Raw genomic sequence first — 13,158 nt, forward strand, 5'->3', positions numbered from 1 at the left:
GAGGGAATGGTAGCCAATTCATTTTTAAGCCAGCATAACCCTGATACTAAAGCCAGAGAAAAACATTACAAGAAAAGCATACAACAGACCCATGTCAGTCATGAATATCGATGTAAAAATTCTAAACAAAGTAACATAAATAAAATCCAATAGTGTCTGAAAAAGAAAATAATACCCCCAACCAATTTTGCTTTAGGTATGCAAATATATATACTATACTATATACTAGGTATGCAAGGATTGCTCAATATTTGAAAAATCTGTAAATGTAATTCTTTAATTCATTAACAGATTAATACAGCAAATCATATAATCATCTCAACAGAAGCAGAAAAAGCATATGATAAAGTTAAATACCCATTTATCATAAAAATTCTTTGTAAATTATGGATAAGGGAACATCATTAATCTCATAAAGAGAAACATTAAAGAAAAAATTAACATCATCTTAAATGGGGAAATATAAGAAGCATCCATTTAACATGAGAAATGAGTTAAAGATTCCAACTACTACCATTTTTAATCCTCAGTATATCAGGGTACCTACCCAGTGCAATAAAACAAAGAAGACAGAGGCATGAGGATTGGAAAGGAATAAATAAAATTGATATTTTTTGGATGATATTGTTTAAAAATCCCAAAGAATCGACAGACTTTATTAGAAATAATAGGATAGTAGAGAAATAATAGGTGCAATAGTAGCAAGGTGGCTGGACATAAGACAAGTATACAAAGTAGGCTGCATTTCTGTTCACCAGCAGCAAACGATGAGAGAGCACTACCAAAGAGAATGTAATATCAGAATATCAAATATCTAGAAATAAATATAACAAAGTATACAGTATCTTTAAATGGAAACTTATAAACCTCTGATAGGAAATATAAGATCTAAATAAAGGAGAGACAGGCCCTGTTTACTGATAGAAAGATCTGATATTGTGAAAATGTAATTCTCTCCTAAACTGATCTACAGATTCAATGCAGTTCAATGCAATTCAAAATCCCGAGAGAGTATTCTGCTGAGCATGATTTGATGATTTAAAATTTGTATGGAAGAACGAAAAAGCAAGAAAAGGCAGTACACTCTGACAAAAAGAACAAACAGGAGGCTTGCCTGTCCAGGTGTCAGCATTTATTTTGAAGTTATAGTAATTAAGACCATATGATGTTGGTTCAGGGGATAGAAACACTAACCAATGAAAAGAACGTATTCCCATTAATGTATAGTATATACAGAAGTGGTCTGCCAGATCACTGAGTAAAAGAGGGATCGTTTAACAAATATGATGGAAAAACGGTTATGTGGGGGCCGGCCCCGTGACCGAGTGGTTAAGTTCTCGCGCTCCGCTTCAGCAGCCTGGGGTTCGCCAGTTCAGATCCTACGCACTGCTCATCAAGCCAGGCTGTGGCAGCATCCCACACGGAAGAGCTAGAATGACTTGCAACTGGGATATACAGCTATCCACTGGGGCTTTGGGGAGGAAAAAAGGGAAAGATTGGCAACAAATGTTAGCTCAGGGCCAATCTTCCTCACCAAGAAAAAAAAAAAAGGCAAGAAAATAATGGTCATGCGTAGGGAAAAAGATGAAATCCGACTTCTCCTCCATACCCTAATCAAGAAAACAAATCTTGATTGATTATAGACTTTAAAAAAATCCAACACTTTCAATTCTTGGTAGGAAATCTAGGTTACTATCTTTTGGAACTTGGCTTCAAAGATTTTTTTATATAAGACACAGAAAGCACTGACTATAAAAGAAAAGTCAGCTAAAAATCCCTATATTAAAATTAAGAACCTGTCATCATAAAAGACACATTGAGGAAGAGAAAAGACAAGTTACAACCTGGGAGAAGATATTTGCAATACATCCGACATACTAAGGATTAGTACCATGACCAGGGAACTCCAATAAGTCAATTAACAAAAAGCAGAATCTAACAGTAATCTGGACATAAGACCCAAACAGACATTTCATAGAAGGGAAAACAAAGACAGCTAATAAACACAATGAAAAAACCACTTAATAACCTATTCAATTAACAAAAACGTAAAAGAAATTGGCAATACCAAGTGTTAGAAAGGCTATGGATCCACAGGATCTCTGAAACTCTGGTAACTTGCTGCAATCATTTTGGAAAACAGTTTGGCATTATGTTCTAAATGTGAACATTCATGTTTTTTCCTAGTAATTCCACTCCTAGGTATACACCAAAGAGAAACTCTTGCACATGGAGAGCAGACATGCACAAGAATGTCTACAATTAGAAGCAGCAGTGTTTACCAGAGCAAAAGCTTTGGAACCACCCAGCGCCTGTTGCCAGAAGAGCGGCCGAGTGAGCTGGGACGCATCCACACAGTGGAGAGTGGGCAGCACACACGGCCGGAGACTGGCCAAGGGGAAAATGAGGCCATTTTAATTTCAGGACAAACAATGAAATTTCCCAAGTAATCATAGTTTACTACACGGGTCAGTGTGAATAATATAAGATTTTAATAATGCAAACGTGGAGCAGGTATTTGACCCCAAACTGTGAAATAATTATAAAGGGAGAATGGATGGGCGGACGGAATAAATAGATACATCTGGGAAGGCTATAAAAAGAGTTAAATCCCAATTTTCTATAGTTGGTCATCAACAGATAGTTATTTAAAAGTAAAAGCTAAGAAGATCAGCATTTTACTTAGAGATATGTAGGTAAACACCAGAAGAAACAACCAAAGAGTTAACGGTTCCTGTTTCTGGAGAGTGGGACAAGGATAGGACAGGGCACTGCTACTTTTATTTTGTGTTGTCATTATACACCTTGTAGTTATTATTAATTCTAGCTTACTTTCAAAGCCATATATACATACATACACATACATATCTATATCTATATATATAAATAAACTTTGATTTTCAAACAAAACTCCCCATTCAGACCAGACAGATATGATGCTGCTGAGCAGAGATGGGGTTTCTAGGAGAAAACTTTTTGGTGCTCTGGGGATGAGAGCAGTAGCAGAGATCTGTAAGACTCTACAGTCCAATCCCCTTATTTTTACAAAAATGAGAAAACTGAGGCATGGTAAAACTAAGTAAGCTGTTCAAGTCTCAAAATCAGAAGCTGACGGGGACGAATCCTCAGGCCTCCAGGTCTCTAGGCCAGAGCTCGCCTGCCACATCCCACTGGGAGGGGAAGGGCTGCTCCTACAGCTGAGGGATAGGGGACGGACACAGGAGCAGAGCGAGGGCACCTGCGAGGCTGCGCTGGCACCCAGAGTGGAAGACACGCTTTAACACAGTGTGGCCAGACTACTGCGCCTGCCTCGAGGGACGAGCCCACCTGCAGTGACTCCTAAATATGCATATATGTGAGCATGTGTGTGCTGATTTTTGCTGATTTAGATGAATCTCTAAGGATCAGACTGAAGTACAAGGCTTACTGAAAGCTGGATAGATATAAATAGATATTAAAGCGTCTAATTCCAGGCTTCCCATGAAGGAGAGAGTGGAAATCTGTTGGTTGAATGAATGCATGAATGCTATCAGGTGTGTCCCATACCTGGCTCAACGTGGTAAACATCCCTAGTCTTTACACAGGGAACACGTGCTGTCAGCGGGAAGGAAGACACAGACGTCCTGAGAAGGACAGACATTCGGGGAGGGATGAAGAGAGCACTGACGGGTCTTCAGTTCCTCCCATCTTCCTTAAAACAATGTTCTACGTGCTTCAATCACTCGCAACACCTGTACCCATACGAGTTAACGCTGCAGACTGTGTACACCCTCGCTAATCAAAGTGCGACCCGTGGACTGGCAGCGTGGGCGTCAGCTGGGAGCTTGTCAGAAATGCAGAATCTTCAGTCCCACCTACTGAATCAGAATCAGCATTTTAACAAAATCCCCAGGTGATTCATATGGACATTAAGGAGCTCTGGTTTACAACCTTGTTTTCCAGGTCAATTATAATTTTAATATATTTTAATTGGAATTAGAAGCTATGCAAACGACCGACAATATCCTGAAATAAATTAAGATAAAGAAACATCACCTGGAGGATGGGTTAAGCACTATGACAGACACTGAAAGAGCAAAGTGGGACTTGTATTTCTTAGTGATGGATGTTAACTGCAGGCACGTCTACCAGGGTGACGCTGGATGCTTTGGGACTGCTTAATGGGAAAGCTGGTGTCTGCACACTTCTCTAAGCATCAGCTGGCTTAAGAGTGTGCCTCGATCCCCCATCACATGCAAGGTCAGAACTGTATCTAGAAAAAAATGAAATATGGAAATCTGACCTTAAGTGGCTGGGCAAATGGGCCAGAAACTAAAAACCAAAAAACAAACCCAACAAACAGGTGGGGAGGGGTCTGTCTAGAACCCACATAAAGGTGGTGGTATTATGGGGAAAAAAAAATCCGGGGATTTAAAGGATATCTTTTATTAAACATAGTCAGATGACAAAACCAATTAGGAACATACCAGGAAATCAACTGAATGCGCACTCACCGAGAGGAGAGGCTGGGCTTCCCGCTCCTGCTGCAGCTGGTGTAAAGCCCGGGCCCGTCATCAAAGAAGCTGCCGAGGGCCAGCTTCTGTCGGATCGATTCTCGCTCATTTTTCTGTGCCTAAAATTTCAGGAAAATAAAAAAATGCTGATGAGCGGGCTGCTGCATCAGAACCACAGGCAGGCTAACCGCTAAGGTTCTTAGAATTGTAACATTAGAGGAAAATAAACAGGCCACAGCACAAGAGCATGTGCATTATTAAGAGCTGAAGCTAAACCGCCCTCCGGGTTCCACCTCCACAGGCACCTGCAACCCTTCAGAGCCTCTGTGATCCCGGGGCTGGGAAATCAGCATCACGGGACCCAGCGAGCTGCACCAGCACAGACCCAGGCTACGTGGTGCTGTTCCCTCTCTTCTTTTCCCTGCTGGATATGACAAAGTCAGTAGTGGAGGGTGAGCGCTTTGTTCTAAATCAAATTGCTTTTATCCCATATGTGGCCTTTCCCTGGATCTTGTCTTCTCTCTTCCTTACATTGTCCCTTCAGCCCACTTACTCTATGGCAAGAACATTAATTCATTCAACCAACAGGCACCAAGCCTCTGAGAGATGGCTGGTGTCACACTACGGTGCTGGAGCCCAGCCGAGGATGAGCGGACCCAGGCCCTGCCTCCATCTAGCTTACGGTCTTTTTTCTTCTTGACGATTGGCCCTGAGCCAACATCTGTTGCCAATCTTCCTTTTTTTTCCATCTTCTCCCCAAAGCCCCCCAGTACATAGCTGTATATTCTAACTGTAAGTCCTTCTGGTTGAGCTATGCCACCTCAGCATGGCCTGATGAGCGATGCCAGGTCCGCATCCAGGATCTGACCCGGCGAAACCCTGGGCCGCTGAAGTGGAGCGCACGAACTTAACCACTCGGCCACGGGGCCGGCCCCGTAGCTTACAGTCTTGAGGGGGAATACTGTTTCTGTTCAAGAGTTATCCTGATCTCACCAGGTTTAGAATGTGAGGAACCCTAACACTGTGTCTGGAATAACTGGAGAACTCTGACCCATGTGTTTCATATTTTGAAAGGAAATCAGGTGGGTGTGCAGAGGACAAGGATGTGGTAAGCTACACGGCTGTGAGAATTTGGACATGTTTACAACACTTGGCTTCCCATAAAAGTCTCATAAAAACTCACCACGCTGAACTTTTAAACGCGTTACACAACAGGAGAGAAGATTATAAATGTTTCCTTAGTTAAAAATAAAACAACTCCAAAAGCAAACATACCGGGTTAGAAATCCTGGGTGAGAATTAGATTTTGGCGTTCTGTTTTGTGGGATGATAAAGGTTGTCAGAAGCACCATTTTATGTTCTGAGCAGGGGGCATAAGGCCAGGCGAGCAAATTATACTATACAAGTCAGCTCACAAGATTGGATGTGCCTACGGACGCCATCATGGCCCCTGGATTCTCCCGGTAGGAGGTTCTGGAGCCACATCTGCTGCCACCAGTCCCCAGAAGTTACACGTGAAAGCCCTGAGCCATCCTCTGAGCATCACTGCGTCACAGTGATGAAATGCACCACCTGGAGGAAGAGCAGGCTGATATGGGGCTTCCTTTCCCCGAGGGGAAGGGCGGGAGACTGCAGGCGGAGGCTGCCCTGTCCCACACGGTAGTCACCAGTCACACGTGGCTATTTACACTTGAATTAAAAATTAATTAAAATTAAAAATCCAGTTCCTCAGCTAGAATAGCTGCATTTCAAGAGCTCCACAGCCACAGGTGGCTAGTGGATACCATACTGGACAGTGCAGAAAATATGACAGCACAGTTCTGCAAAGACAGTGGTTCCCAATTGCCAGCTTCAACAGGCTGCATCAGAATTTCCTGGAGAGTCTTTAAAATACACATTCCCACTGCTTCTCAGGCTTTTGGCTGAGATCAAGTGTAAAATACACATCCCCAGGCTCTAGCACCAGACATTTAGTTTCAATAGGATTGAGAACTCTATTCTCCTCTTCTCTAACATTTTTTAATCCTTGGACACCATAAGCATTTTTCAACCCCCACACTTAGTGATTATATCTGTCTATACAGATATTCCTCCATGGTGGCATGTACCAGTGGAATTGCGTCATATCACGAGCTATAAGAGTGTGTGTGCGTGCACGTGTGCAACGCAGCCACAAAGTGAGAGACTGCTTTTATACAGTTGCAGATGTATGCTGGTTTCACACTGTTTTCTGGGCTAGCACAGCACGGAGTCCGGAGGGAGTGCCCATAAGGTTGTAAAGGGAAGAATGCTTTTAATTTCACCAAGCACTGGGAACTGTGCTGCTGGGAGCCTTAGTTAAGACAATCCCACCCCCCCACCCCCACCTTTCAAATATGCAGGGCTGGTACTTGTGATTGTCCTGCCCAAACAGAACCATATCCCTTGACGTCTTTAAAACAAATTGATTTCAAAATCTCAAAATCTGCTATGCAGGTGTAGTGTAGTGAGTGAGCCTATTTCTCAATCCATCTAACAGACAAAAGAGACTCTCACCCAACCTCCTCTGCTCAGAAAACTCAGGTGGAGTTGAACGTCCAAATGCACAGTCAGCAGGTGACAAGGCGAGTGCTGACGACCGCTGTGCAACAAGACGCTGGTGTCCCACAGTAGCCTGGGTCTGGAGAGGCTTTATTTAAAGAAAACACCTACCACAAATATGGGCTGTGAGCATGCCCTTGATTCCACGTCGCTCTCTCCTGATTTACCGGGTCTGGCAGAGCCACAGATATGGGGGAAGGCCTTAAAAATATCTCTGTTTACATTAACTACAATCTTTATACCCCAATACATTAACAGCTCAAAGAGGGCTGTTTTATAACACACGATCTTCTTCCCGTCTCTGTCTCTTTCTGGATCCCACTGAACAAATCAAGACAAGCATAAAGAATATAAATGCCACCCCAAATCCCACCACTTAGACACAGATGATTGGTAACATTTTGGTATTTTTGGTGTATTTCTTTCTAGTTTTAAAACCTTATGTATTTGTTCCCTTTTTATAAAACTGAGATCATTTTGTTTATTATATTTTGAGAACTTCCCTCACATCATTTAACATTCCTTAAAAACACAATTTTTAATGGCTGCCTATTATTCTATCCTATGGAGTTACCTTCTATTGTTAGCCATTTGGGTTGCATCCAATTAAAAAACCCTAGAGGTTAGCATTTTTACATAACCCCTGCCCACCTGTCTGATGAATCTCCTCAGGGTAAGTTCTTGGAAGCGGAGTCACGAGATCAGTGGAGTGTGAACGTTTGTGGGTGCTCTTGACACATTTTGTCACATTGCTCCAGAGAAAACCTGTTCCAGTTTACATGCCCCCCAGCCACGTCACAGAGTGCAGCTCTCACTATATCTTGGCTAACACTGAGTATTTTCACTTAAAAAAAATGCTGTTGTTTTCCATTTAACAGTCAAAAAGTGGTATTCTTAATTTCTTTGATTACCTGTGAGATCAAATATTTAAATGTTTTTTAGTTACTGTACTTGCTTTTCTCTGAATTACTCCTAGCTTTGCTTATTTTTCTATAAGGGTTTGAGAGTTCTGAAAATTTTATATTAAGGGTACTTAGTCCTTTTGAGTTTTAAAGCTAAGTGTTATGTCCTTAAGTCAACAGCTTGCGTCTTCTGTCTTGTCCTTAATGGCTGTGTGCTCGGAAAGCCCTTCCCAGTCCACAGGTAAAGAGCCTTGCTTGATACGGGGGACTGAAGGAGAGAGCTATGTGAGCTCCTCAGCAGCAGTACCTGGCCCATGGTGACGGAAATCTGCCACAATCGGTAGCTATTATGATTATTTTTTTAAAGTTTTATTTTTTTCCTTTTTCTCCCCAAAGCCCCCCGGTACATAGTTGTATATTCTTAGTTGTGGGTCCTTCTAGTAGTGGCATGTGGGACGCCGCCTCAGCATGGCTGGATGAGTGGTACCATGTGTGCGCCCAGGATTCGAACCGACGAAACACTGGGCCGCCTGCAGCGGAGCGTGCGAACTTAACCACTCGGCCACGGGGCCGGCCCCCAGTTCCTGCTTTGCAATGAGGAAGTGGAGGGGGACGGAAGGGTGCCCTGCTGTTAGAGAGAAGAGCCAGGACTCAGGTCTGTCTTTCTGCTCTTCCACACTGACCAGTGAGCTGCCTAGGGGAATAATGGTGGACGCCATGTTTGGGACATAATTTGAGACTTAAAGAGTGATGGATCTTCTTCCCTGACATGGAAGTGACGCCTTCTCAGAAAAGGGGAAAACACTTGACTGCACAGCACACATTCCAAGGTCCGATCAGAACAAAAAATATTACAAGGCCAACAGCTTCTCCTCCGAGCTGCTCTCCTGACACCACTGCACAGTCTTCCTTTTGGAACAAATGCGATTCCTAATGTCCCAAGTAACGATGATTCAACTGACTAGTAAAATAGTTTTTCTCTCAAAACTCAACAACTGGAACCTAATTTCCTTTTGGTGGCTCACATGTGTAAGAGTGTGTGTGCGTGTGCAGTTTCAAAGTTCTTGTGTTCTCTAAGGAATTATCCCAGCAGGGCGATTCTGTCTTCCAGCTGCCCGCAGCCCAGACGCCCCGGGGAGGAACGGGAAAGGGAGAGGCTGACCAACCACTGCACCGTCTGGCTGCTTATGGCACGCAGAGCCCCATCCACTCCTAAAGGGCCTTGGGAAAGACCCTCAGAAAACATCTAAAATGGTCACGGCTAGCCAAAAGCAGGAGGACAGCTGAGGGACAGTGCTCACCACTCGAGACAGAGAAGCCAGCAGGACAGATGAGCGTCAACGCTGCTTAGAAACTCGCCACTGTCCCCGCCCGACGCCGAACTCCCTGCCACCTCTCTTCGTGCCCGGGCGGATGAGGCTTGCTGTGGCTTCTGAGGGCGCCGTGCGAGGTGCCATCTCAGGACACAGACCGCTGAGCTCTCTCAGACCCCACCGCGACCGCAGCCTGGCCCACCGCGCCGCTGAGCTCTCTCAAACCCCACCGCGACCACGGCCTGGCCCACCGCGCCGCTGTTCTGCTGCAGTTCCGGAAACTTAACAAGAACAGGGCGCTTGGAAAAAGAAATAAGAAGCTGAATGTTTTGCTTGGGGAGATATTATCCATCTCCAAACCAAGTACCTCCCCAAGTCCTTTCCAGACTTTTTTCGGGCTGTGACGTGTATCCATCCCTGCACACTGATTACACTCCTGAGCCCCCTCCTCAGGTCCTGCCTTCATCCCTCCGGCCCAGCTCACCTTGCTAGCAGCACTGTGGTGTGTCTGGTCTCTGAAGCAGGCGCCCTCTAGTCTTTCAGACGCTGATCTGCACATAAATTTATAAGCAGAAGATTGGGTATCTTCTGCATTTCTCAAATTTACTTAATTAAACTATTTTTTTTATTGAGGCCATAATAGTTTATAACATTGTGAAATTTCAGTTGTACATAATTATTTGTCAGTCATCATATAAGTGTGCCCCTTCACCCCCTGTGCCTGCCCCCCAACCCCCTTCCCCTCTGGTAACCACTAATCTGTTCTCTTTGTCGATGTGTTTGTTTATCTTCCACACATGAGTGAAATCATGCGGTGTTTGTCTTTCTCAGTCTGGCTTATTTCACTTAACATAATACCCTCAAGGTCCATCCGTGTTGTTGTGAATGGGACAATTTTGTCTTTTTTATGGCTGAGTAGCATTCCATTGTGTATGTGTACCGCATCTTCTTTATCCAGTTATCAGTCGATGGGCACTTAGGTTGCTTCCATGTCTTGGCTACTGTGAATAATGCTGCAGTGAACATAGGGGTGCGTAAGTGTCTTTGAATTGTTGATTTCAAGTTCTTTGGATAAATACCCTGTAGTGGGATAGATGGGTCATATAGTATTTCTATTTTTAGTTTTTTGAGGCATCTCCAGACTGTTTTCCATAGTGGCTGCACCAGTTTGCATTCCCACCAGCAGTGTTTGAGGGTTCCCTTTTCCCCACATCCTTTCCAACATTTGTTATTTTTTTGTCTAGGTAATTATAGCCATTCTAACAAGTATAAGGTGACATCTAAGTGTAGTTTTGATTTGCATTTTCCTGATGATTAGTGATGTTGAACATCTTTTCATGCGCCTGTTGGCCATCTGTATATCTTCTTTGAAAAATGTCTGTTCATATCCTCTGCTCATTTTTTGATCAGATTGTTTTTTTGTTTTTGAGTTGTATGAGTTCTTTACATATTTTGGACATTAACCCCTTGTCAGACGTATGCTTTGCAAATATTTTCTCCCAGTTGGTTGTCTTTTTGTTTTGTTCATGGTTTCCTTTGCCTTGCAGAAGCTCTTTAGTCTGATGTAGTTCCATTTGTTTATTTCTTCTTTTGTTTCCCTTGCCTGAGTAGACATGATATTTGAAAAGATGCTTCTAAGACTGATGTCAAAGAGTGTGTGGCCTATGTTTTCTTCTAGGAGTTTTATGGTTTCACACCTTACCTTCAAAGTCTTTAATCCATTTTGAGTTAATTTTTGTGTATGGCAAAAGATAACAGTCTTTCATTCTTTTGCATGTGGCTGTCCAGTTTTCCCAACACCATTTATTGAAGAGACTTTCTCCATTTTATGTTCTTGGCTCCTTTGTTGAAGATGAGCTGTCCACAGACGTGTGATTTTATTTCTGGGTTTTCAATTCTGTTCTATTTGTCTGTTTTTGTGCCAGTATCATGCTGAACAAACTGCATTTTTGTGGGGGCAGCTGTGGGACCACTAGGGTTCTCAGGAACACACTTTGGGAAATAATATCCTAAAACTAAACCTAGAGCCAGTTGGTGCTTAGGGCACTGCAGACAGCTGCTTCCTATGACTCCTGCACAGACAACGACACCCACGTAACAAGAAGGGCCTGTCTGATTAAGAGGAAGATAAAGAAGCTTGGCCTAGAGAATCAGAGGACCCAAATGATGGGAGTGGCCCCGTGGTGCCATGGGGAGAAAGGCAGTGCAAGCTGGAGCAGCAACAAGCAGGCCTGGATGGGGTTCAGCTGTGGGGAAGCGGAACAAGAGGAAGGAAACTACTTCTCCCAATTTCCTGTCCTCCCTGGATCGATCGTCCCCAGCTCCATCTGTTTGTCACTTCACCTGTTCACCATGGGCACTGGAAGAACGTGTGGCAAGCGGATGTGCTTGATTTAGAACGCTGTCTCAGTACTCAATTCACAACTAATCCCGGAAGGTACCACTTCCAGCACCCTCCTTTCTGCATTGCTGAACTGTTGCCCGGTCAGTGCCGCTCACACTTCGGGGTGCATATGAATCCCCTGGGCATCTTGTTAAGATGCGGGTTCTAATTCAGGGGCAGGGCCTGAGACCGCATTTCTAAGAGGCCCCAGGAGCTGTGAGGGGTTGGATGCCTCACAGAAGGTCCTCTCTAAGAAGCCTCAAGGGCTCTGTAATGCTCTTTCTCCTGCTTCTACATTAGTGTTACACACAGGCTGCAAGAGATGCCAGCGACAGCAATGAAGTAAACACTTTCCACCAATGGGAAAGAGCAAAGCAAGGCGCCACTGAGGAAAAACTTCCTTAGGACTGGGGCCGCATTATTCCAGAAGCTGATGAAAACACTGGTCCCCCACGGACCATAAAGGAACTCAGGATGCCAGGAGGTGGCTGTGACACTGGTGTGCCAAGTGAACATGCACACACAAGGTGGCCCTCTCTTCACAAGTTTCTTTAAACCAGGAATTCTCAAACTTGATCATGCACGAGAATCACCTGGAGGGCTTTTACGCAGACTATTTTTCTGATTCAGAAGGTCGGTGGGGGGGGGGGGGTTGAGAACGTGCATTTTTAACAATGTACCCAGATGGTGCTGATGCTGCTGGTTCAGACAACCGAACAGGTCCAGCAGCTAGATGACACAGCGCTGATTCCTCTTTCACTGAGTGCAAATCTGTTCCAGGTGGAATGGCCAGGCCCTGGACCCAGGTGGATTTCATTTGTGGCCGTCTGGCCTCGGCCAAGGCCTTGCCAGGATCCTGTTTTGAAGCAATTAACGATCCCCTTGCTTCAGTGCAACCTACTGCCTGGTGATACGTGGCATCATGGCCACTAGCAGCACCCACCAGGGAATGCCGCTGGGGTCCGGGGGCCCCGCAGAAGTTCCTCCTTTAGGAACATGGGAGTCTCTCTCATCTCTCTCCTCAGCTTGGAAGAGAGAGCGCTTTACTCCAGCATCTGGGGGCCCGCCTGCCGGCGGGGGCTCTTTGATACCAAGAACCAGAACCACAGAACTTATTTGTTCATTAGGCAGATTTTATTAATTTTCTCTAAAACAAAATCAGACAAAACCCAAATATATTGATGTTACTTTCTAATTGTTTTCTCACTGAAACAACCATGGGTTTGTCACAGATCAAAATATGAAAATGACATTATATAAGAAAATAAATGGTACGCTTTTGAATGTCAGTGCATAAGTACCGGCACCCTGCAGATTATTTCAAGTTCTTGCATCTTATTTTATCCCCTGGGAAGAGCTTTTCAATTATCAGTTGAAATGTAAGTTAAATAACCTGGTATCTTTCCACTGTATCACTGAATGGATATGAAGTCTGGACATTTTCTTTTCAGTCTGTATTTTTGACGTTTTCCATTTCAGACACTTCC

At 44.1% G+C, this 13,158-nt stretch overlaps 1 protein-coding gene across 9 annotated transcripts in view; it reads right to left on the reverse strand.

Annotated features, from left to right (window-relative positions):
* Positions 1 to 13,158, reverse strand: part of SCHIP1 (schwannomin interacting protein 1) — a 145,940-nt gene that overhangs the window by 22,370 nt on the left and 110,412 nt on the right. For all 9 annotated transcript variants that reach the window (XM_070243040.1, XM_023623225.2, XM_070243039.1 and 6 more), the window contains one exon: positions 4,494 to 4,612. In XM_070243040.1, coding sequence (XP_070099141.1) covers positions 4,494 to 4,612 — 119 coding nt within the window. The remainder of the gene's footprint in view (positions 1 to 4,493; positions 4,613 to 13,158) is intronic.

The sequence above is a fragment of the Equus caballus genome, chromosome 19 (assembly GCF_041296265.1).
Source record: "Equus caballus isolate H_3958 breed thoroughbred chromosome 19, TB-T2T, whole genome shotgun sequence".
Taxonomy (NCBI): Eukaryota; Metazoa; Chordata; class Mammalia; order Perissodactyla; family Equidae; genus Equus; species Equus caballus.